Genomic DNA, 25371 nt, shown 5'->3' with positions numbered 1-25371 from the left:
CTGCTCTGGCAGGGCAGTCGGACTCAATGATCTCTTTGGGTCCCTTCCAACCCCTAACATCCTATGATCCTATGATATCAGGCCCCCAAACTTTGGATATCTCCGAGTTGCCTCATCACCTCTTACAAAGGTTGAAAGATAAATTTAAAGGGGATGAGAGCACATGCAAAGGGAGGTCCTAGGTTCTCCTTCATCTTCCCCTTCTTTGGGAGACAGCTCAACTGGAGGATGTGTTTTTAAAATCCCATGACTCTGCTTTGTTCAAGAAGCTCATTCCCGAGAGCCCTGCGATGCTGCCGTCCTGGCACCTGCCCAGCCCCACACTGAAAAGTAAATCCAATACTTTCACACAAAACCTGCTGAAGCTAATGGCTGTTTGCTGAATGAAGAAGAAGAAGTGAAAAGATATAAAAGCCCTGAAATTGAGTCCTTTTCTTGGTGTCTGATGCCAGCAGCTCCTATAAAACTTTATAGTCAGACAATGACATAAACAGGCACAGTGTTAGGTCAGAGAGCTGGGAGCAGAACCAAGCCCTTAAGTCAAGTTGGGTTTCTCTCTCTATTTCACAGTATCACAGTATCACACAGTATCACCCAGGTTGGAAGAGACCTCATAAATCATCAAGTCCAACCCTTTACCACAGAGCTCAAGGCTAGACCATGGCACCAAGTGCCACGTCCAGTCCTGCCTTGAACAGCTCCAGGGACGGCGACTCCACCACCTCCCCGGGCAGCCCATTCCAGTATCCATTTACCCCATCTGCCTCAAGAACGTGAGATTCTTGGAGGGTGGAGGCCTAAATCCCCAGGGCACTGGGAGGATTAGCTCATATCTGAAAACTGCTGCACAAACACAGAGCACTGTTTATCACTATAGGTTGTAAAATCTGCTGATGCCATTGAGATTCACAGCCAGCTTGACTATGAAAAGATGAAATTCTAGCTAGTTCTAAAGTAACAGAGGTGAAAATGCAGCATCTTGGCACACAGTCTCCAGTGGAGCCTCTTAATAACTAGGAATGGTTTGAAGATAGAAGCAGAGAAGATAATTTCTGAGAACAAAGATTCAGGGCTTTCCAAAGCAAATTCAGTACCTTTCTTGTGCATTCACGAGTATCTTGTTGTTTCATTTATAAGCCCATTTACCTCATAAGGCAAATTAGTACATCAGCCCCAGGTGGCAAACATTATTTACGTGGGTGAGTAGCTTACAAGCATCCAGAAATATCTGAATAGTTTGGGAACTAATGCACAATTAACCCAAAGGCATTTCATTTCATGCTCTCCACCTGTTGCAGCTCAGTGATAAATGTTATGTACGATGGCTGTTGCTGAGGAATCCAGAGAACATGACTGCCTAAGCATGGCTCTCCAACAGCAGCTTGTGTTTTAGGAGGAAGGCACCAGTTGCTGGAGCTTACAGGGAGGGGTTGCACAGGTTATGTCACTGCTTGGGGTCTCATTCTGCAAGGCTACCTCATGTTTGGAGACTCCCACTTGATTTCAAATGATCTCTCCAAACCTGGCACTTCCAAAGCACAGCTTTGAATAAGTGTAGTGGTATAAGCTGACTGTTCCCACCAGGAGAGATGATGGCTGGGAAGTGGAGGGATGGGGCTAACATCCCCACCAGCAGCACAGACCAATAGAGCAAGCTGGATGAGATACTCTACACCATGCTGCATAACAGGAAGGGGCTTGGATGTGGCTTATGAGATTTGTCATGGATTCTATAGCATCACAGAAACATCCAGGTTGAAAATCTCCTCTACAGGATTTGCCTTAAACCATATGAGGCACCATCCCTAGAGGTGTTCAAGAAAAGACTGGATGAGGCACTTTGTCTAGTTGATTGGACAGGGCTGGGTGTTAGGTTGGAGTGGATGAGCTTGGAGGTCTCTTCCAACCTGTTTGATTCTATGATTCTATGAATGACAAGAAGCTACCTGTAAAAATGTGCCTAAGGTGAGGATCAGTGGTGATACACAGGTAGGAGACAAGGAAGCAGGGCAAACAGCAGGGTAAGGCTCCAGTGTGCTAACAGAGTCAGTCAAAACCTGCATAAATCTTGCAGTAATGTGCCCCAAGGTCCTGTCCTTGCCTGCATGTGTGTAGGGGCCTGGGAGATGGTGGCCCAGGAGGCAGGAGCTTACCTCATGGTGTACAGGAGGGTGCCATTGTCTACCAGGCGCAGCAGCTTGTTGGGAGTTGTCATGTTATGGGCAACAGATTTCTTCCCGTTGTGGAAGAAGGTATCAGGAGTCCAGATCTTACTTGCCAGCAGGTTGTTCAGGGGAAGTATTTTCATGGGACCATCAAACTTCAGCCTTTCATCTCTCCAGGACTGCCGGAAAAAGACGTCAATAGTGTATTCCTTTGTGGAGAAAGGAGAGAAAAGTCAATCTGGTTTTACTCAGCTCTTCCTTGACACCAAACTGGTTCCAGACATAGTAAACATCTTTGCTCATCGAGCACGCTGGTTTGGCACACCTCGGTTGACATGGAGCACAGTGCAACAGAAATTAGGGGTTAGTGGCAGTGGAGAAATCTGTAGTGACTTACATCTGACCCCAAAATGTGTGTTTCAGTGCTTCTGGTCATGGCAGACAAGTGGCAGTACAGTCCTGGGGTAACTCTGCTGCACCACCACCTAGGTGTCCAGATGTTTCAGGAGAGGGAAGCATTGTGTGCAGCTACACAGGAAGTTAAAAAGGCAAAAATAAAGTTCCTGGTAATGGAATTTGGCCTGAATATTGATACTGAGACACTTGCTGATGAATAAAAAAGGGAAAACCCAAAAGCTTCATCATATTGTCTAAGTACTGTTTTGTTCCCAAGGTCAGCTCTAGAAAAGCATTGACTCAAGGACCTCATGAACTTGCAGTCCAAGATCCTGTGACTTTCTTTTCTTATTCTTCCTTTTCCCTACTGTTCTCTTTTTATTTTCTTTTTCTCCTTCTTCTCCCCAAGCCCTTTTTTTTTAAACCTCAATCCTTTTTTTCTTTTTTATTTTTCAGCTGGTGTTGAAACCCATTTTCCAGGCTGAATTCCAATTGGGGCAATTAGAACTCATCTCTTTAAAATTCTGCAGTCAAGACCAGCTCTTTTCTTTGTGCATGCAGCCTCAGAAACCACTTTACCAAGCAGCAAAGATGCTGCAGCTCTGTAAGTATTCCCAGGGCGAGATTAAATCCATCTGTCTGGTGCCTAGCATAAGGAACTGCTGTTCCCTGAGCCACCTCATGGCCTCCGAAGTTCCACGTCACTTGTGGGAAAGTCTTCAGCCCATCAGCATGAGCAGCAGCATTGCTCACTTCCACAACACATCTCCTCGTTGCCAATAAAGGCTCTCCTTAGCTCAGGAGACTTTCAGAGAGTTGGGGGCTTCTGAAAATCTCTCTGTCCCACTTTTTCCTCCCCTGCTCTCACAGACCCTTCCTCTTTGCTTATGGGTTCCTGGAGGCTGCAGAACCATCTAAACTTATCACTGTGTGTGATTTTCTTTCCTGTAGCTCTCCTCAGCAGCATTTAAAAGCTGATGCACATCAGTTTCCTATGGGGCACAGAAATTTCTACAGGTTTTGCAGCAGATGGCAGCTGAACAAAAGCATCTCCATAACGAAATTCATTCCTGCTCACTGTCCACAGGGCTACTCCCGCTCAAGTGTGAAGTTTCTGAAGCCTGGCTGGAGGAAGGAAAGCAAAGACCTTCTTTTCCTACAGGCTCTGCCCTGCACAAGATATTCTGCCCTGTCCTGGGAGTGATCTTCACCTCATGGCTTTAAGCTCAGTAAGGGGATAAATTGAAAGGAATGAGTTTGTGTGCAGTCCCAGGAGGTAGGTTTGGGGGGAATGTTTATCAGGAGAAGAGCTCTTTTATTCAGAACTTCCCATTCTTGTTAGACAGAAACAAACAAGCAAGCAAAATTTTGGCACAAATTTCCAATGCCTGCTCTTCTTTTATCCCAGGGAATCATTTCCAAAGAAAAGAGAAATTATGTTCAGCTTCTTCCCCTCCTTTCTGTGCTTCTTTCCATGAGGGCACTATTCCCAAGTCATCCCTTCCAAGGAGCACGCTTAGTTCTATGGTATGGTTTTCTCTGCCTCATAGAAGTGACCAAAAACTGAGTCTGTCTCCAGAGTTCATCCATCAGAGCATGAAAATCCCTGGAACTCTTTTTTGTCTTTGTCCTGGGGACTGAGGGAAAGCTGTAAGAGTTTGCTACCAAAGATTCAGGCATATGTCAGATCCTATCAGGCTCTACTTTCCAAACCAAACTGAAAGAAAGATTAGAAGTCCCTCGGAGCATCTCATGGAAAAGGCCTACGCATCCTCCTCACTGCTCTATAACCATCTGCTCTTCTCTGCTCTCCACATCAACTTTACCTGCCTCTCCTCCATCATCGTAATTACAGTCTCTGGCTCCATGAAGATGTGCAAGAGCGGCTTTCCATCGTGATGATTAATGGCTATGGGAGGGATAGGAGATCACCAGGAAGATGTGAGTGGAGGAGGGACTTCCCCACTCCTGGGAGGAAAGGAACCACAGCAGACCAGGCTCTCCTCACGCTTCCTGAGGAGAAAGAGTTTCTCTCCTCTTCTCTCACGTTTCCGCACACTGAAACACTTTTGCTATGCGTCTGTAAAATACGTGGAACTAAAGCATGCAAAGGGGAAATAATTTATTATTCTTTAACTGCCTGCCTAATTTTAAATTCATTTTGTCAAATCACATTGCAGAGAATATCTTCCTCTCTTCAATACCTCATATTTCTTCTTCACAGTTCATTATACGCACTCCCTTAATCAAATATGCTCCACCTTGGAAGTAATTATCAGATACTCCCCAAGGGCTCAGATTGCTGAATATATTATGGGTCTCTGCTGTGGCAGGAAAGCAAGCCAGATAGAGAGAGAACTCAGATGACATTAATACCCTTGTCTGTGCTGACATCAGGTTAACTTCTGCCTCTGGAGGGAGTGGTCTTTCCAAAGCAACATGGGGTTGTGTGATGAGGCTAGTACCTGAAAGAAAGACAGAGGTTGTAACCTCTCCTAACTCCTCCACTTGCTGGGATAGGACTGTCAGTGGGACAGCTGAAGAGATGTTCATGGCCACGTTGACCAGTGGAAACTCAACAGCTCTGGAGAGAGTGGCCTCAAGAGATGCATGATGTTACTTCTACCTGACACAGATGGTGAGAGCAACGTCAGCTCCCTCTCCAAAAGTGGGCTCCCTCCAAGGTCAGGACTGCCCACTGCTGGCTTGGGCTATGCCAGCAGCAGGTCATCCCTGGGGCTGGATGTGCAGGAGGATCTCAGCCCTGAATGACTGACTGTCCTCATGTGGCACCCTCGAAAAGCTGAGCAACCATCAGCGGTCGACTCATCTCTGTGTGCCCGGGTGCGTGTGGAATATGAAGTGCAAGAAATGCTGTTGAGAAAGCTCACTATTAATTATGCTCCACAGTCCTCTTTTAATTAGAAGACAAACCGTTGTGGGAATACAAGCCTAAATTCAGACCCCAGGCCTTTTCACTAATAATTTTCCCTGAACATGTCAAAATATGGCAATCAGTTCACTCTTTCTCTTTTTTTTGCCTTTTGCCTCCCTTCTGGTTGAAGCACTAAGGACAGTTTGATAGTGAACCTTCTCTTTTGGCACTACTACCAAAACAAGTCAGATTCTGGCATCCTCCTCTCTCCCTAGGGAGTGTCCTTCTCCTTCCATGTGCCATCAGGTCAAGGAAAGCTGGCTACAGTGGTGGCACTTGTTCAGGTGTGTAATGCATGGAGTGCACTACATACAGGTTTTGGTAGCGTGAGCAGACCTCCCTATTTCAAGTTGCACTTACAGGAAGGAAAAAGACCCTGAAACCTGCAGCATGCTAGAGCAGTGCAAGAGCACCAACCCTCGAGGCTGCATTATCCACTGGTTTCTAAAAGCCCAAATGCACCTCAGAAACAATCCCTGTTCACCATCCATACTGAGCTCACCGTGGCCTGCAGGACAATAAGGCACATTGGTGTCCAGGCAGGCAGCTGGGATGCTTCTTCATGTTCTTGTCAATTAGGAAAATCCCAGTTCTGCCCAAATTGTCCAGAGATGAGAGTGGGACACATCTGCTGCAGCTGCAAGAGAAGCCAGCCCTTCATATAAGGGGACCAGCCAGTGGCACCTACCATATCCGTGTCTGAGACCGGGCCAAAACTCGTCACGTAAATGTCTGTCTTGACTTCAGTTACACTGTCTGGGACAAAAAAGAAGAGAGAAAAGGCAATTAGAGAACTGAATTTGCTTGTACAGGGAAGGGTTTGGGTTTTGTTACGAGGTGGCTTTTCCTGCCAGGCACCTCCCTAGCAAGCCCTCAGCCAGCTGGCATTGTGCTCTCTACTGTGCCCTGAACAATGGCTGATTTTATCACTCATAATTGGGCAAATTCATCTCTGATGAATGCTCTGCTGCTTTCCACACTTACATGAGGAGGAGTGCACCCTGCACAGCCAGGCAACGTGTGTGCTTCCACAGTGTATGTGGCTGTACAATACACAGCGTGCTGCACATCCACACGATTTCAAGACAGAGCTAAGTCCTGATGCTTTGAAACTCCTTTTCAGCTGAAATCCCTTTGTGTCTCCCAGCCTGATAAACAGCCTAGCAATGTTCCACCAGTTTTAGGAAACCCTGGGTTTGTTACAGCTTCAGGCTTATCTGTATGTAAAAGGAATCAATATTCTGATTGCCTTTTACTGCCATCGTGTTTGCTGTTCTCCTAAGTGCCTTGCTCCCGGTGAGCAGCTGCTCTTGCAAAGCTGCTGCTCATCTGCATCACACGCTCCTCTGCATCCCAGGCTGCGCTGCCCTCATGGATACTGAACAGCAGCCTCCCTGCCCCAGCAAAACCAGACAGCTCCAGTTCGTGCCCCAGCATTAAAACCCAGTGGCAACCTTAATCACATGCCTTCAGGTAGAAGCAAACTGAAGCACTTTGCTGACTGCAGCCACCAGCACATGTGCCAAACAGCACATACAGCTCCCAAATCCTGACTTCATTACAATTTCAGTGTGTTTCTTAATTGAAATCTCTGCTGCTGTCACACTTTGCAGGGAAATCGAGGTAGACTCCTGGTCCTATGCTCTGCCCACTGGGTTTCACTGAAATATTGCTGCATGAAGTGCTTTGAGTTTAGCACTTATGTTACCATAAATCCTCATCACTTTAGGGATATTATGCTGTTGAGCTCTGCTCGAATGGCTCAGAGCTGGTTTCCAAATGGAAGGACCAATTTAGAGCCCCAAAGATGAGTTCATGTTTTATGCACAGCACCCTGTTTTGGCCACCTTACCAGCTTCACAAGTAGCCTGGACGGCCTATTGCTCATTTCAGTCATGGAAATCCTTCTGTCCCCTGACAGTTATTTTGCAGTGCTCTGAAGCTTAGTTTTGTGCTTCAAAGTTTTATATCCAAAAATAAGATAATGCATTCTGGCAGGGTTTCCTCCTTAATGGCTAAAATATACGTATACATGTCTTTAGTTATTACGGTAGGGAAGCTTCTGATGCAGCCTGTGGCTGATATTATTTTGCTATATAAGTAACCCTTGATCTTGTCTTGATATGATAAAAAGAAGGTTAAAGAGAAATATGTATGCAGTACACTTTCTGAAACACCCAGAAGCCAACAAGACATCATCCTGAACAAAATGAGCTACTTCTCAAAGACTTAAACACTCAAGATATTCTCTTTGTCTCCCTCCAAACAAGTCCCCAAATGAGATACGCAGCAGAGAAGAACATTTAGTGAAGCGAAGCTCCTTCTGCTAACACATGCAGTGAGAGAAAGCTAATTATGTTTTAGAGAAAACATTAACTCTCTCTCCCCTCCTCTCGTTCCTTTTTGGCATTCAAGATACTATTTTACAGCCACAGTTATCAGAGCAGGATCCCCAGCCACACATGGCCAGCAAAGGCAGTCCTTGTGAGGTGCAGAATGAATAGTCCCCTGCACCTGTCGGTCCGTGAAAGGACCTGTGCTTTACAGTGTGATCCTCAGAGTCACAGCACAAGGGACAAGATTCAGGAATTAGTAAGGAAGTAAAAAGGCAGAACTAGTTTTGGATGCCTATTGATATGATCAAGTTACTGCCTGGTGAATGTGGGGCAGGCTGTGGATGTAGTCTACTTGGACTTCAGCAAAGCCTTTGACACTGCCTGCCACAAGAAGCTCCTAGCCAAGCTGGCAGCTCATGGCTTGGACAGATTCACTCTGTGCTGGATCAAGAACTGGCTGGATGGCAGAGCCCAGAGAGTGGTGGTGAATGGTGCCACATCCAGTTGGCAGCTGTCACTGGTGGTGTTCCCCAAGGATCAGTGCTGGGCCCAGTCCTGTTCAATATCTTTGTTGATGACCTGGACGAGGGGATTGAGTCCAGAATCAGTAGGTTTGCAGATGACACCAAGCTAGGAGCAGATGTTGATCTGTTGGAAGGTAGCAGAGCCCTGCAGAGGGACCTGGACAGGCTGGATGGGTGGGCAGAGGCCAATGGGATGAGACTGAACAAGGCCAAGTGCAGGGTTCTGCACTTTGGCCACAACAACTCCAAGCAGCACTACAGGCTGGGGACTGAGTGGCTGGAAAGCAGCCAGGAGGAAAGGGACCTGGGGGTACTGATAGATAGTAAGCTGAAGATGAGGCAGCAGTGTGCCCAGGTAGCCAAGAGAGCCAATGGCATCCTGGCCTGCATCAGGAACAGTGTGGCCAGCAGGACAAGGGAGGTTATTCTGCCCCTGTACTCAGCACTGGTCAGGCCACACCTTGAGTACTGTGTCCAGTTTTGGGCCCCTCAATTGAAGAGGGATGCTGAGGTGCTGGAAGGTGTCCAGAGAAGGGCACCAAAGCTGGTGAGGGGCCTGGAGCAAAAATCCTATGAGGAGAGGTTGAGGGAGCTGGGCCTGTTTAGCCTGGAGAAGAGGAGGCTCAGGGGTGATCTTATTACTGTCTACAACTACCTGAAGGGGCATTGTAGCCAGGTGGGGGGTGGCCTCTTCTCTCAGGCAACCAGCAATAGAACAAGGGGACACAGTCTCAAGTTGTGCCAGGGTAGGTATAGGCTGGATATTAGGAAGAAGTTCTTCACAGAGAGAGTGATTTCCCATTGGAATGGGCTGCCCAGGGAGGTGGTGGAGGCACCATCCCTGGGGATCTTCAAGCAAAGCCTGGCTGAGGCACTTAGTGCCATGGTCTGGTTGATTGGACAGGGCTGGGTGCTAGGTTGGACTGGATGATCTTGGAGGTCTCTTCCAACCTGGTTGATTCTATGATTCTATGATTCTATGTCCTTATCAGTCTATAACCTGGCTGTCACAGAGCTCCAGAGACCACTTCATCCTACTGACAAATCCAATCAAAGACAATGCAAATGTCATTTGTTTTTTAATATTAATAAGTTATTTGTACCACTAATTAATCACAGCCCAGTTCCAGGAATTAGATGTACCCCAACAAGCCAGGCAATGGGAACTCAATGGGACATGGGACCCCTTTGTGCCCACAAGGCACTGCCCTGTGCAGAGGCAGTCTGGTGGGGACTGGCTTGGTCACTGGCTTATTGACATCCCCCACCACTTGGGAAAATGGGCTGCTTGCACTTTCCATGGCAAAAGCCAGACTGAACTTTGCCTGCTAATATGTGCTCCTAAGGGCAGGATTTGGCTGGGATCTGAAGCGATTTCTGAAATTAAATCATTGCTACACAAGCAGGGATTTCAGCAGAGCTGGGAAATCCAGAGATAAGTAAAACACCAGCAGAACAGTGAGCTCCAGCCTCAGAGATTCACTTCCTTCATGATCCTACAGCCCAAGAGCAAGCACACTGCTTGCAGCTCTGTGGTGCTGATATCCTCTTCTCCAGAGAAATTAGGAACCATCAGCTGGCATCCCCACTATTAGCCTCACGCCTATCCACCCTGAATCTGATCAAGAAGAAACTGCATCTGCTTTCGCATCAAGGGAAGGCTGAGAAAGGAGCATCTCCTGCCTCTGCTCAAAGACATGGCAGGGAAATCCTTATCTCTTTTTCAACCCACAGACATGATCCTGCTGCAGCTTAGCTGTGTTGCCTAGTTCTCACCATGAATTTAATAACGAAGGACTGTAGAGGGTTAAGTATTTTCCCTAGACCTGCTGCAGAACATTAGTTGCATTTTTCCTTTCCTACCATCACTCTTCCCTGTGACTCAAATTTTTAAAACGTGTACAAGTGAGTTGAGCCTTCAAGCCTGCTGGGGTGGCACGCAGATACTGCCAGTCCTGTTTTATAGCTGAGGAAAACAAAAGCAGAGACTTGGTTCAGGCAGGAAGCCAGTGCAGAGTAAGGATGGGTGCCCAGCTCTGGCTGCCTTAGGGAATGCTGTGTACTGGTGCAAAGCTGCCCAGTGGAGTCCTTGGCACTGTTCTGGGTAGGGTGCACCCTCTGGTCACACTGCTGAACCTCACTGTGCCCCAGGATGCTGCTACCTGGGGACCAGGAAAGCAAAACAGCAAGAGACTTTCCGGTTCAGTATTCAAAGATGAGCCGAATTTAGAGACCCAAGTGGCATGCCACGTTCCAAAGCCATTTGTTTGAGGTCGATTCCTCCTTCTCTAGGGGCTTTTCCCATTTACAGGCTCAGCTTATTCCCAAACTTCATCACAGCTGTGCTCCTAAAACCATCTGGAGCAAATGTGTGAGCAGGGACAAGGTGCTGCAGGTCAGTCAGAGCTGCCCCTTCCCCCACACGGCGCAAAGCCTCTCTCCTGCCTGCCAGGCAGCGCTGCTTTGCTCCTGCCTGCAGAAATCCCCCACAGCTGGGCAGATCTGCAATGCAAATGCAAAACAAAAGCGGTAACATCCCTTCCCGCAGTGTTACCATGGCACTCCCTACACCTGCCCGCTCTTTAAAAGCAATGCCTCTCCTTCAAGCGCTGGTGCAGGTGACAAACACCCCTATTAGCTCTGTGCAGCGGGCCAGACGCAGCCAGCCCGAGCCCCACGCCGGCAGCGGCAGCCGATTGCTTCCCTTGCGTGTGCAGAACCGGCAGCAGCTGATGAGGAGGTGCTTCAGGGTTTCCATTTCACTCACCCTCCCCTGTCTCCATCTCCAAGTCCTCGTGTCCCATCTCCCTGGCCGTGACTCTTCCTGCAACCTCCCTTTTAAGTGCTCCTGACAACCTGGGCCTGTGAGGAGACAGCTATTATTTACCAAAGGAGGGAACGCTATTTTTACTTGCTGCTTGGAAGCACTAGGAGCAGTAACGGAGCTGGAATACAAATTACCCTGCCTCGCTGCCTCTCCCCTGGCTGGCTGGAGATCGCAGGGCTGCCTCTAGAAGTCATTATGGGAGGCGGGGGGCACAGGAGGCTGAGAAGGCTCTTATTAAACATCCCGCTGCACTCATCAAGGGCTGGTTATTTAAGACTCGCAGCCATAATATAAACGACTTGGCCGGGTTCTTTGCAGCTCTGGAGGCTTGTGGTTGTGCTGAGCAGAGCTTCCCGGGCAGGGCTTCCCAGCGGCTGTGCCGCCGGCAGCGGGAATGCCGAGCCGGCAGCAGGAATGCCGAGCCGGCAGCGGGAATGCCGAGCCGGCAGCGGGAATGCCGAGCCTTCATCAGGAATGCCGAGCCGGCAGCGGGAATGCCGAGACGGCAGCGGAGCGCCGGAGGCTCCCGGGCGCCCTGCGCTATTCCAGCGGAGGTGAAGCCACTGCGGCTTCGTGCAGGGGATTCCTGCCTGCTGAGCTGACGTCAGGGAAGCTGCGCAGCCTTATCTCGGAGATAAGCCGGCTGAGCGAGGGGCTGGGGAGCTCCTTCGGGCTGTGTTGTGTGTGGGTGGCAGCGCTCCAGCTCTGCCCCAGGGCTGTGCTGGGACCTAAAGGAGCTCAGAGGTGACAAATCTGTCTGGGCTGGCGTTTCTGTGTGTGACGGCACGGCTGAAGCTAGGAAGTACAGGGCTGTTCAGGCTCTTCTGCACCCCAGGGTGCAAATTCTCAACCTGTTCCAAGACAGCTCCTGGAGATAGATGATTTTGCACTGCTCTCCCTTTGAGCTGCTCTGGACTCCAGCCAGCCTAATATTTCATTTCCAACTGTGGTCATAACCTAAAAAATGCAGTAACAAGCTGATAATGCCCCTTAATGCACTCCCAGTCTGCAACTGCATTTAGCCTCAGCTGAAGAGCTTCTCAGCTTGGTGATGTCCCCTTATTCAGTGGTCCTCTTCCAAGCACCTGTCCAGCATCCCCTCAAATATACCACATCCTTTGAGAAAGACTGCAGTGAGCACACCTCAGCTCAAGAGCTTCTCAGCTTGGTGATGTCCCCTTATTCAGTGATCCTCTTCCAAGCACCTGTCCAGCATCCCCTCAAATATACCAAATCCTTTGAGAAAGACTGCAGTGGGAACAGTGTCACTGTGAAGACAGAAGGGATGATGTGTAGCCCTTCCCACACCACGCAGCCCGAGAGGAGCATGCTGGACAGGATAGGGATTTACAGCTGACCCAGCATTCCCAGGAAGGGAAACAGAAGAAGCTGGTTTGCACTGGCAGCTCTCACCTCATGTCTTCTCCCAAATCATTGCTGCATGCAGCAGAAGGTATCTTTTTGCAGCTGTATATAGAAGCTTTCTGGGTGTATCATCTTTGTTTTCTCAGCCTCTCACTGGGGGGGATTTTTTGTTCTGATTCTAGCCTCTGGAGCTAAAAAAGCTTCCACATCTTTTTGCTACAAGCCCTGTGAGCCCACCAGAGCTGATCTGCATCACAAATCTGGTCAGCCCTTGCATTCAGAGGCTGCACACTGTGGCCCCCAGCCAGAAATTCCACCCTTGAGTCCCTCCTCTCACTCTGACAGCTTCAGTCCCAATGCACCAGAGCCTTTGCCAGCTCCTACCTTGTTTTTTCAGATGGCCTTTTAACTTGTGGTGCTGCTTTGTTTTGGAAAGCAGGAGATGAATTGTGTCACTTTCCAGTAAGAAGAGAGGCATGGAAGAAGGAGGAGCACATCTCTGGATGGTGTAGCACAGAGTACACTCTCTGTGACTTTGCCCTTGGGACGGCCTTGCAAGTACTGGCAGAGGAGAGGGGGGCACAAAGAGTAGATGCCTGAGGGGGAAGAGTAACCTTGTCTCTCCTCGCAATCTCCTCTGCAAGAGTTGCAAGGAATGGAGATATCTCTTCTACATCACTCTCCACACACAAGGAACCTCTGATGTAACCTTCACTGCTGCTCTGCTGCTGCAGGGCCAGCAAGACTCTCCTAAATGCGTTAGAGATGCTTTTCTTGCCTTTTTTTTTTCTGCTAGGGAGCCCAGAAACAGCAGCATGGAAAGAAACATTTCAGTGAACATCACTGCAGTGCCATTAATGCCTCCTAGGCTTGTCCAGCCTGGCCAAGGGGATAAAGCTGACTCCAAGGACATAGTCTGACCGAGCTTCTGCCACCCAAAGATCACGAAGCAGCATGAGTTATTGCTAATGTCAGGACCACAAACATCCCTGCTGAGCCTGGAACGTGTTCACACCAAGTATCCTGTGAGCAGAGGCTATGCATGGGTCAGAAGGCTGGGGAACAGAGATGGCAAATAAATGAGAAGCTCCTGGCATTTCCTCCAGCATCTGTGAGGGAGCAGAACTGGAATGCAGAGATCTGGGCACGTCTCAGTGCTGCCCCTTCTCGCTCTTCTATTAGTTTTAACTTTAGAATCTTAGATAACATAGAGAGGTCACAGTTGACCTCTTCAGGCTCCCTGTCCTGAAGTACAAATCCCCATTTTCAGATGTTGCTCGGCTGTTCTAACGCCTCAGCACCCCCACGTACAAAACGATTTGTTCAGAAGCAAAAGCCACCTCTCAGATTGCAGATCTTCACCCAGGTTTGCCTAAAGTGGGGGGCAGTATGCACGTGTTCTGCTTAGAAGGAGAATAAACCTACAGAGGGTGTCTCAGTCCTGGCAGCAGCCTCCCTTACAAAGAATAAATTGTAACCGCCTCCATACACAGAATTGAATTATACAGAGAATTGAAACAGCTGAAGTCAGTAAAAAGCAAAAGCTTTTGGTAGCACACCACATAGCCTACAGAAGTCCATGCTGAAAGGCAGCAGTCACAGCCAAGAGCATCACCAGGAGGGCTGGCAGCTGGCCTAGTCCTCTATAGGCCAGACAGAGCTAATATTGGTGTCAGGTTTAATTCCCTGAAATATCCCAAATGCCAACATGTCTCCAGGAAAAGACTTGGGCAGAAGTATCAAGACACAACAGAGGCCCTGCTTTGTCTATGGGGTGAAGATAATGTTAGAGCTTGGTCAGTCTATCCATACCCAACTGCATCTCATGGCTTCTGCCTCTTTGTGGTGAGTGTAGCGAAGAGGATAACCAGGGTCCCATGGATTAAGGCTGCCTTTAGACTTAAGTTCCCACCTGGGACAACTTGGTTAAAGATGAGAGGATGCTCATCCACTGCAACATGGGGTCAGCCAAGGACTGAGCACTGGGAAATTCCCACTCTGCAGAATAAACCACACAGTAAGGAAAGAAACAAAATAACTGGTTGAAGCAAATGTAACATGTGTTACTTGCTGAGATAAGTCTCAGCAAAAGCAAGAGTGAGTAAAAGCCTGCAGGGGATTGCCAAAGAGACCTTTGGATCAGATCCCTATCTAGCTCTGCCTACGTGTCAGGAACTATTTGTCTAATGCAGTTTTGCTTGGATATTTGCTTGCTTCCAAAAGTGGTCACTCTGTCCCACTTGTAAAGCTGAAATAACTCCATCTGTGTAGTAGATCTGACCCACTCATGCTGCTGGTGACTTCAGCAGACCTATGACCTGAAAGGCATCACATTTACATGAGAATCATCATAGAATCATAGAATGTCAGGGGCTGGAAGGGACCCGAAAGCTCATCTGGTCCAACCCCCGTGCCAGAGCAGCATCACCTAGAGCAGATCACACTGGAACACATCCAGATGGTTCTTGAATATCTCCAGAGAGGGAGATACCACAACCTCCCTGGGCAGCCTGTGCCAGTGCTCTGTCAGCCTCACAGTGAAAAAAATCCTCCTCAGGTTCACATGGAACCTCCTATGCCTCAACTTTCACCCATTCCCATTGTCCTGTCTCTGGGCATCACCAAGAAGAGGCTGGCTCCATCCTGCTGGCACTCACCCTGCACATATTTATAAACATGGTTGAGGTCACCTCTTAGTCTCCTTCTCTCCAAGCTAAGAAGTCCCAGCTCCCTCAGGTTCTCCTCATAAGGAAGATGTTCAACTTCCTTAAACATTATTGTGGCTCTGTGCTGGACTCTTCCAAGCAGCTCCCTGTGCTTCTTGAGCTGGGGGACCCAGAACTGAACACAATACTGCAGATGAGACTCAGCAGGGCAGAGTAGAGGGGAAGGAGAATCTCCCTTGACCTACTAACCACAGCTCTTCTAATCCACCCTAAAATGGCCTTGGCCTTCCTGCTGACACTGCTGGCTCATGGCCATCCTTCCATCCACCAGGACTCTTAAGTCCTTCTCCCCTTCACTGCTCTCCAGCAGGTCAATCCCCAACCTATACTGATACATGGGATTGTTCTTTCCCAGGTGAAACAAGGCTTCCTGCTGCTCTACATGTAAGCAGCAAGCCTGTCCCATCCATCCTGGGGTGCTGAGGCATCCCTTCACAGGGATTGGCTTGTCACCCACTGCTGCTGCTCAAATCCCTTGGGACTGCCAGCATTTGCTGTACAGCCAGTTCCCAAGTTGCTGCTCTGTGAGCCATGGTGATTAATCACTACCTTCTCCTTGGTGTGATGGCACATCAGTGTCTGTAATTTCATGTCCTCTAGTCAGACCAGAGAGAGGTCATCAAATCTGTGAACACAACTACATGTGGTATAGCTCAGAGCAGCATTCTCTCTCCTTCCTCCCCCCAGCTTGGGGATTTCCACATGAGAGGAGTAAGAAATTCAGAAGACTTTCAGGTGCTTGAAAGAGCTTTCAAAGGCTTTTCAGCAGACAATGAAACCACTCACACATCAGAATGATCAGTGTGGTCTACAATTACATGTACTTAATTTTTCAGCCCAGATGAAGTGAGATGATGCCTGTCAAATCCCTCAGAGAGTCTTTGGCCCTGGCTCTCTTAGCAGGGCTGGGGGAGGGCTGATGCAATGAAGAGATTTATCCCCTGTCTCACACTGCATGCCTCATATGTAACTTTCTAATACAGCCACATCCAGTGTCCTCTGTAGGAGCTAGATGCAGAACCATGAAATGACCCAGTTACCACTTCAGCAAGGCTTGTCAAGGATTTATTGCACGCTGTAATGCTGGATACCTAATTCCTAGGTGATTCCTGGAGCACAAGCCACCTGGGGCACAAACTGCTCAGAAGAGAAATCCCTAACCGGGGTCCAAATGCAGGTTTGAGCTCTCTCCATGCCTATGTAACACATCGGCTATGAAACTTCTATTTCAGCTACAGCTGAAAGCAAGAAGGCAGGCACACCCTGCTCCTACTTGCATACAGGTGAATGGGGGGCCAGTGTCCTGGTTCAGCACTCAGAGACTTGTGTCTCTTGGGTAAGAAACTCTGCTCCGCTTCTGGCACTTCCCTGTGAGCAACAGCACAAAGCAGCCCAGTGTTCAGGTCTGAACTCCCCACACAGCCCATGCCACACTGCCCCTTTGTCTCCAGACGTGGTGATAACAGGGCGTACCTGGTGTGCTGGATAAACCCACGTGTTGCTGCAGAAGGTGCTAGAAGGTTTTCACACTCTCCCATGCTGGAAAAAGGCATCTTATCACATCTACCAAGAGTGGGGGATGCAGGTTAGAGCTTCAGAAAGCAGAAAAGGCTAGACCAACTTTTCCTGACTGTTTTTTCTGATGCCTACCACCAGTTGATCCCATCCAGTTATCTCTGTCTACTTTGGTTCTTTTCCCACTCAGCTGCATAATTCCACAAATCTTACAGGGAGTTAAGATCTCTGAAATACCCACCTTTTCTGTCAGGCTTTGTTCAGATCAGCCCACAGGCTCAAAAGCTTTTAGAAGACAAAAGGCAAGAAGAAAGATGTGATAAGTCTTACAGTGGGATTGAGCACACTCTCAAAAAGTTTGCAAGCTGAATGCTGTGCTCAATACATCAGAGAGAACAGATGCCATCCAGAGAGACATGAACAAGCTCAAGTAGGCTCAGGTGAACCTCATGGGACATCGTAGCCAGGTGGGGTTGGTCTCTTCTCCCAGGCAACCAGCAACAGAACAAGGGGACACAGTCTCAAGTTGTGCCAGGGGAAGTATAGGCTGGATGTTAGGAGGAAGTTCTTCACAGAGAGTGATTTGCATTGGAATGGGCTGCCCAGGGAGGTGGTGGAGGCACCATCCCTGGAGATGTTCAAGAAAAGACTGGATGAGGCACTCAGTGCCATGGTCTGGTTGACTGGCTAGGACTGGGGAATAGGTTGGACTGGATGATCTTGGAGGTCTCTTCCAACCTGGTTGATTCTATTCTATTCTATTCTAAACAAGGCCAAGTGCAAGGTCCCACAGTGGGTTGGGATGATCCCCCTTATGAGTACAGGCTTGGGGAATATGTGGTAGAGAGCAGACCTGCAGAAAGGAATTGGGGACCATGGTGGATGAGAAGCTGGACATGAGGCAGCAGTGTGCACTTGCAGCCCAGACAGCCAATGGCATCTGCATGGCCAGCAAATCAAGGGAGGTGATTCTGCCACTCTGCTCTGGTGAGACCTTACCTGGAGTGCTGTGTCCAGCTCTGGGCACTCAACACAAAAATGACAGAGGGTCCTGAGGAGGGCCACAAAGATGCCTGGAAGGGTGGAACACCTCTCCTGCAAGGACAGGCTAAGGGAGATGGGGTTGTTCAGCCTGGAGAACAGAAGGATTCAGGGAAAGCTAATAGTGGCCTTCCAGTACCCAAAGGGGGCCTAAAAGAAAGCTGAGGAGGAGCTGTTTACAATAGCTTGTAGCACTAGGAGAAGGTGCAATGGTTTTGAACTAGAGAAGGGTAAATTTAGACTGTACATTAGGAAGAAATTCTTTACTATGAGGGTGGTGGAACACTTGAACAGGCTGTTCAGGGAGGTAGCGGCGCCATGCCTGGACTCATTCAAAATCAGGCTTGGTGGGGCTTTGAACAACCTGATCTAATCAGGGATGTCCTTGCTCACTGCAGAGAGGTTGGACTAGATGACCTCTAGAGGTCCCTTTCAACCCAGTGTATTCTACGATTCAGTGAATTAGGACCCCAGGCAACACAAATACTGCAAGACTCAGCAGAACTACACATTTGACTCATCTAGCTTCCTTTAGCTTTCCCCCACTGCCCTATGCAGACAGGCACACACACGTACTCTACCACTGCATTAAAGAACATAAAATACACATCCAGAGGTCAGATCTGGGATGTGGTGCAGGTTATTGATAAAGCCCATGTGGAACAGAAGAGAGAGATTGGAGAGAGAGGCAGAAGCAGCAACTGCTAAGGGATGTGCAGTCATGAAGGCTTTACACACACCCCTCATTCTCACACATACAGACTACAAACAGAGACTACAGATTCCTTGTGCTATTTTTGCTACAGACAGAAAAGGCGGAATGAACAAAGCTACTGTAGTTACTATTTTAGGGACTTAGGACATCCTCAGATGCTGTGAAGACAAGAGGAGGAATATGTATGCATGAGCCTGCTTTTAGAGGTTCTGCAGTGCATTAAGACCCGGTGGTAATGGAAGAGAGGTGGTACATAAACATGTTTGTTATATGTTATAAATACAATGAGAAAATGTGTGAATATAAATTAGCATGCATAATTTAACATACTCACTAGGAAAGCCTGTCCTTGATGGCACTTGGGGAAAGGAATCCCTGCCAGTCTCAGTGGGCTGGGAAAGAGCATTCAAACAACATCATGTTGCCAGCTGCTCCATGTGGCTGTGGCCCTAATGAGAGCAATGCCAGGAGACTCTCGCTGACCGCAGGCCTGCACAGCTGTACACACCAGAGGGAGCAATGAGATGGAGGCAAAAGTGCCACATTGATGCTTCAGCATTGGGCACATTTGTCCATGTTATCTGCAAAATACCTGTGGAGCCTGCCTTCCTGACCTCATCTTCACTTAATTTCCCTCTTTGGGTGTCGCTGACAATGTTCTCGTTGACCTCATCAGGGCATCTTGGTGAACAGCACCGGCAGGAAAAGACTACAGCAGGTCCCGTCCTCCAGTGGCTGAAGCTGGCACAGACACAGGAGAGAGAGGGCACCAGAACAAAGCAGCCACAGGGCTGCTGCCTTTGCCGTATCCCTTTACATGGGTGTAATCCAGCTGGGTGAGCCCGTCAATGGACCAGGTTTATCCAGAACCTGCATGGACACTGCCCCTCTGAAGGCCAGCTCCAGTAGGTTATTGCTTACTCCCTTTCCTAGAAGCACTGAACCTTTTGTTAACTCATTCTCAGCAAGTCTTTCCTTGACAGAAATCATCACCTCCCAACAGGCCACTCGCATGTTTGAAGAGGAACCACAGACAGTTCAGATGAGTGCCAGTAAAATCCTTAGCATTTGTAAAGCAATTACTGAGCTCTGTAATTCATTAGAGCTCAAGGCAGATCCCCGGGAAAATGATAAGCACAAGGGTGCAATGCAGAGCTGCTGTTGCTAACCCGATAATCATTGCTACAGAGAAAACAACTGGAAAGATTGGAAAGCCAAGAAAAAGCAGTGCATTGCATTAATTTTTTGTTACTGCAGAGGGAGAAGGACTAAACAAGATGTCTCAATCACATGTGTGAGGTTTGTAGGCTGAGCTCTTGAGCTCCAATCCCATCACTGGTGCTAATCTGCGCTACGGCACCGAGCATGCAATGCAGTTCTGCTGTGCCTAAGTTTCCCCATCTGCCTTTTAGTCTCAGCGTTGCCTTTCCGTGCCTCTGGCTATATCTCGTTCCAGGCTGCTCTGCAGGCTGAGGCTTGCCAGACCTCACCATGGACTGTGGTATGCAAAAAGAAAAACAAAAAGAAAGCATTTCCTAGGCTTGCTGTACAGCTGAGAGGAAGAGTCCATTTCATTCTCAAGCCTGTCCCCTGAGACCGGCGCCAGGTACACGAAAACCATAGCAGGGAGCAACACAGTAATTTGCACTCTGGTTGCCTGATCCGTTCGCTCTTAGCTGGCATTTCCTTCAGCGGGAGAACTTAATCAGCTCCTGCGACAGTGTGCCTCCGGTGACGCTTCTGGCGTGCCTTCACCACTGCACCCAGGGCACCGCAGACAAATTGCTTTCCCTTCTCTATGCACCCCAGTGTGGTCTTTGCCTGTGTGACTGATCAGCTGTGCTCAGAGCCAGGGTCTCCACCGAGCTCTCTCCAGCATCACGCATAGGTTGCTGGGCTGCGTGGCCGCTGCTCTCTTTGTTTGCGGCAATGCCAATCCCTCATACAAATAAACTTCTTAATTCACATTGCTTTGCTCTGGTCAGTTTAGTATTTCCTCTGATGTGCAGCAGAGTAAGCTCTCCCCACTGCCTGGGCTCACCTAGCTGCCTGAATCCCCTCCACACATGCTGCTGCCAAAGCATGAAGAAATGCGTTGGGCTGCATGGACTGCGATACACCTTTGCTGCGTGGGAATGACTCCTCCTGGCTTTGCTGTCCCAGACTTGCAAGGATAAAGAGAGTCTCTGAAGCAGAAGATAAATCCCCAGACAGGCACTGTCCATCACAACCCCTCTTGCTTGGCCTCCCCACGCCTCCCAGGAAAGTCTCTGGTCGGCAGTCGGGGCCAGCAAACCCTGGGAGCTACAGAGTGATCCACGTGTGGCAAGGTAGGCTCATTCCTGTGCTTGGGCTGTTGTTTTGAGCAAACGAAAAAAGGAAGAGAAAGGAGGAAATTCCACTATGGCACCTCCCCAGCACTGTTCAAACACCAGCATGGTCTGTCCTGCTGACAGGAAGGGGTTTTTATCACAATTACTCCCAAAAATGAAGCAACAAATACAGAATGTGCAGCTCTGCCCACTCCATGATGCATGCTGCCTAACACTCAGCTGCTCCCATCAGAGCCAAGCAGAGGGCAGATGCCTCCAGATGTAATTTTTAATTTCCTTTGCTGAGGAGAGTGTTTTCTTGTTTTAGTGATGTGTGTTCAAAGCGTTCCAGTTCCCATGGCAACTCTCTGCTTCCACTGGAGATGTCATTTTTCATGCCATCCCTTCAGAATTAGACATCTCCTAGCAGAAGTTTTAAAGCAATGTTGCTCTTAAATATATATTTATTAGAGACAGTGCCTGTGAGTGTGCTTTATTGATAGGTTTCTTAGGCGACTCACAGCCTACAGAGGAGAAAGCTGTCTCCAGAAATATGCTGGCTGCCAATCTGCCTTTTCTCAGCTTTTCTGTTTCCAACCAGAACTCTCCTATTTTTCCTGCCACATACATGTTAGCCAGAACCTGTACCCTCTTCTTTTCTTTTTCTTTAATTCCTTTCTCTGTTCCCATTACTCTCCCCTGTGCCTAATCTTGGTCCAGCTCCCCTGTAATGCAAGGACAGCAGCAGAGTGCCCAACTAATTCAGCACATGCTAAAAGTATCTGCACCAGTTCGCTGCCTGTTGGCACAAACACAGCTTGGGAGCCCCTCTTCTCCTGCAGGCAGAGAGCCATCGCAGCTTCATTATACATTTAAGTGCAGAGATAAACCCAAAGTAGTGCAAAACAGAGGCCACTACAAGAGCCTCTCAGCCTTGATGGACAGCATCAGGGGTATCTGCACCATTTCTGCCCCTGGCTGCTCTCCCTGTGTGGTGTGGCCATATCCCACTGGGCTCCATGTGCCCTCCGGGAAGGAGTGAACACATTGGAGCAATGGTCCCGCTCCCCAGGGCAGAAGCCTGTGCATGCAGCTCCCACACTGGCTGAAGAATTCGTTCTCCAGGTCCTTTTTTATTTGGTGCCACTTTGGCAACCTTGCTGCAGTGGTTCACAGCACTGTGGCAGCTCTCTGGGCTCCGTGGAGCTGAGGGGATGCTGAGGCAGTCCTGCCTGCCTATCTGCTTTCCCTGCCGCAGCGAGGCACGCACCCACCTCCGCTCCCAGGCAGCCCTCACCTCCCCATCACACCTGAAAAGCCCACGCCTCTGCCTTAGAGCCCCCCTGCAGAGAAAACGAGATGCAGCAGCCCGCCCACAGCAGCTTCCAAAGAGTTTTGCAAGACCCCCAGGGAGAGGTTCCATTTCAGGCTGCACAGGGAGCCCCCAGCCCCACTGCCCTCCAGGCACAGGGAGACTGCCTCACCCTTGCAGGCGTTTCCAGGCAGCTCAGAGGGGCTTCGAGTGCCGAAGAGCTCCTCACCCTCACTCACACCACGCTCAGCATCTCCCATCCGGGATCCTGACAGCTCATCAGAAAGAGGCAATGCCAGCCCTGGTGGGGGTCCCAGTGGGAAATCATGCCAGAGCTCTCTAATAGAGATGTAACATTACAGCTTCAAATTGCCTGCCTTCAGGAGACAAGTCCAAGCAGGTAAATTGGAAGGAACTGAGCGGATCCAGAGGCTGATGGAGCTAATCCCTGACATGTTTAAATGCAAAGGCCCAGGGAGCCTCACTCAAACCTGACATGATCGCTGAAGCTCACTGCTGTGCTTAATTCTCAGGTGCAGCCTGCTTGGAGGGGTGTGAAAAGCAGAGGAAAAGGCAGAGCACCGGGAGCAAAAGCCACACACCAACCTCAAGGTCAGGACATCAGCCCTCAGCAAAGCCACGCAACAGCAAAAGAGCAGCTTCTGCTCCCACCACTGTGCAAACCACATGGATAAACATTGTTATTGTCCCTCAGAGCAGTTTAGCAGCATTTTCTTAGGCCAGCCTCCAGCGGGGACACACAGGCTCAGGGGACACTTCTTGCTGACTCCAAACTTCACATTAATTGTAACCGTCCTACCAGCCATTAATCAAATGTCTTCCACTGGCATTTTTATTGAAAATCAATTTAATAAAGTAGGTGGGAGTCCACATGCTTCCATAACATCAGATAAATATTCATGGGGGCTTGTGCTGCTTTAGCTAAATGAATGTTTCAGATTTAACTGGTGCAATTTCCTCGTTCTGTAATATAGAGCTTGGCTTGCCCTTGTTCAGGAATAGAGATGAGGTGGGACTCGGCCCTGGCTGGCTCTCAGGCACACCAAGGAACAAGCCTTAGCTATCAAGCTAACACCTTTTGGCAAGGATGATGCCATCCATAAATGGAAATGCCAGTCTGCTGGGGTCAGCGTCACCTGATGTGAATCCCCTGAGCCAAGGCTGAATCCAGAAGGGCCATTTGGAGTCGAAAAATCATTTCAAAGCACTAAGAGCATGGCCACCTTCTCTACCCCCGCAGGTGTGCCATTCGATTTCCACTTTTGCCTCCCTGGTTAAGCAGCTATTGTGCTACAACAGCAAATGCTAATGAAAGCTATCAGAAAACTGCATTCCCCTGGTGTTTACTGAAGAGGGTTAAAAGGCTTCCGGCTACCAAAACACACAACGCATCAGTAAAAGAACCAAGATGTACCCACGCAAAGCTTCAAAACAGGTGTGGTGCGTGTGTCCTAGGAGAAAGGATGAGCAGCAAGATCGCCCTCACTGGGACAGCCTCCATCTGCAAGCCTGTAAGCTTCTGTTCTGGGGAGAGCAGGTTAACCCCTTGCTCCCTGAGGAGGCTGCAGAGCAGCCATGGCCAGGGTTCCTCACTGCAGCCCTCCTCAAAGGCATCTATTAAGAGTCCAGAAAGGAAGAAAGGAAAAATCTGACACGTTGATCAAATTTAGTAGAAAGGCAGGATTCAGACAGTCCTTATCAGTGAGAGATTTCACAGTATCTAACAGCTTCTTTGTTAACTGGAGCAGTGAGGAGCTGCAGCTTCCAAAAAGAGGTGATGCAGGCCAATTCAACCACTGCCAGGACCCTTGTCATGTTATCCAAGTGATACCCTTCTCTTGAAAGGCAGCACTTTACAAATCAAGCACATCATCATTTTTCCTTTGTTATTAACAGAAACTGACTTGTTTTCATCGTTAAAGCCTCGACCTAATTCTCCCTGCACAGACTCCCTACAGCAGCTCAGGGCTCTGGACAGGATTTGCTTTCCCCGTGCTTTTAATGACGTGAAGGTTGTGACTAGCCCTGCAGACAAGCACGGACAGCCCTAGCCCTGCAATAGGGTGCAAGCAACCCTCCCTGCCCCGTGCACTTCCACACTCGAGCTACTGAGGGTCATATTTCCTGTGCCCCAGCTTCAGGGAGGAGGTGGTATAAAGACAAACGGAACCAGGAAATGGCTTTCCCCTCATCCTCAGAGGCTGAGGGAGCTGGGGTTGTTTAGTCTGGAGAAGAGAAGGCTCAGGGCAGACCTCATTGCTTTCTACAACTACCTGAAGGAAGGTTATAGCCAGGTGGGGGTTGGTCTCTTCTGCCAGGCAAACAGCAATAGAACAAAGGGACACAGTCTCAAGTTGTGCCAGGGGAGGTCTAGGCTGGATGTCAGGAGAAAGTTCTTGCCAGAGAGAGTGATTGGCATTGGAATGGGCTGCCCAGGGAGGTGGTGGAGTCGCCGTGCCTGGAGGTGTTGAAGAAAAGCCTGGATGAGGCACTTAGTGCCATGGTCTAGATGACTGGATAAGGCTGGGTGCTAGGTTGGACTGGATGATCTTGGAGGTCTCTTCCAACGTGGTTGATTCTATGAATCTACTGATGCAACAGAGATGGCAATACCCATATTCTGATGCCATGAAATAGTCTAGTCACTCAGTTTCAACCAAAACACATCATTGGCAGTGGGGACAGGTCTCCTGCAAGCCCCTGAGCCTACTTTTTTCTCCAATTCCTGCTCTATTAAGATACCAGTCCTGTTTCTGAGAGATCACCCTTGCTGGTGACAAACTGCCTGTCAGCAAACAGCATTAAATAGAGGTTATCATATTCGACAAGATAATGGCATGCTTTTAGCTTTTTCTCTCTTGGATGCAGGTCACACAACTAATGACATCTCCAAATGCTGAAATCCTAGATGTGAAAAGGTAAAACTTAATTGCCCTGAACAGCAACTCTTGTACTGACTCCAACATAAGGCCCATAAATATTAATACAGCTATATTTAGCCTCTTTCAATTATACATATAAAATTAAACATCTTTCTGGGAACAAATCAGTCAGGATAGGATTTGAGGTTTGCTTCCTCCCCTCCATCTTTCTCCTTTTACATGCATTCTGCATCAAAATAATAACAATAATAATAATTCTAATAGAGCTAAGGATTTATTTAAAAGAAAAAAGAAAAAGA

At 48.7% G+C, this 25371-nt stretch overlaps 1 protein-coding gene across 4 annotated transcripts in view; it reads right to left on the bottom strand.

Moving 5' to 3' along the window:
• Window positions 1-25371, bottom strand: part of GABRA3 (gamma-aminobutyric acid type A receptor subunit alpha3) — a 91851-nt gene that overhangs the window by 40391 nt on the left and 26089 nt on the right. For all 4 annotated transcript variants that reach the window (XM_064159610.1, XM_064159609.1, XM_064159612.1 and 1 more), the window contains exons 4-5: window positions 6185-6252; window positions 2154-2374 (exon numbers count right to left, since the gene is read on the bottom strand). In XM_064159610.1, coding sequence (XP_064015680.1) covers window positions 2154-2374; window positions 6185-6252 — 289 coding nt within the window. The remainder of the gene's footprint in view (window positions 1-2153; window positions 2375-6184; window positions 6253-25371) is intronic.

This window comes from Pogoniulus pusillus, chromosome 19, assembly GCF_015220805.1.
Source record: "Pogoniulus pusillus isolate bPogPus1 chromosome 19, bPogPus1.pri, whole genome shotgun sequence".
Taxonomy (NCBI): domain Eukaryota; kingdom Metazoa; phylum Chordata; class Aves; order Piciformes; family Lybiidae; genus Pogoniulus; species Pogoniulus pusillus.
The sequence above is the reverse complement of the archived record's forward strand: the minus strand, read 5'-3'. Positions and strand labels throughout refer to the sequence as shown.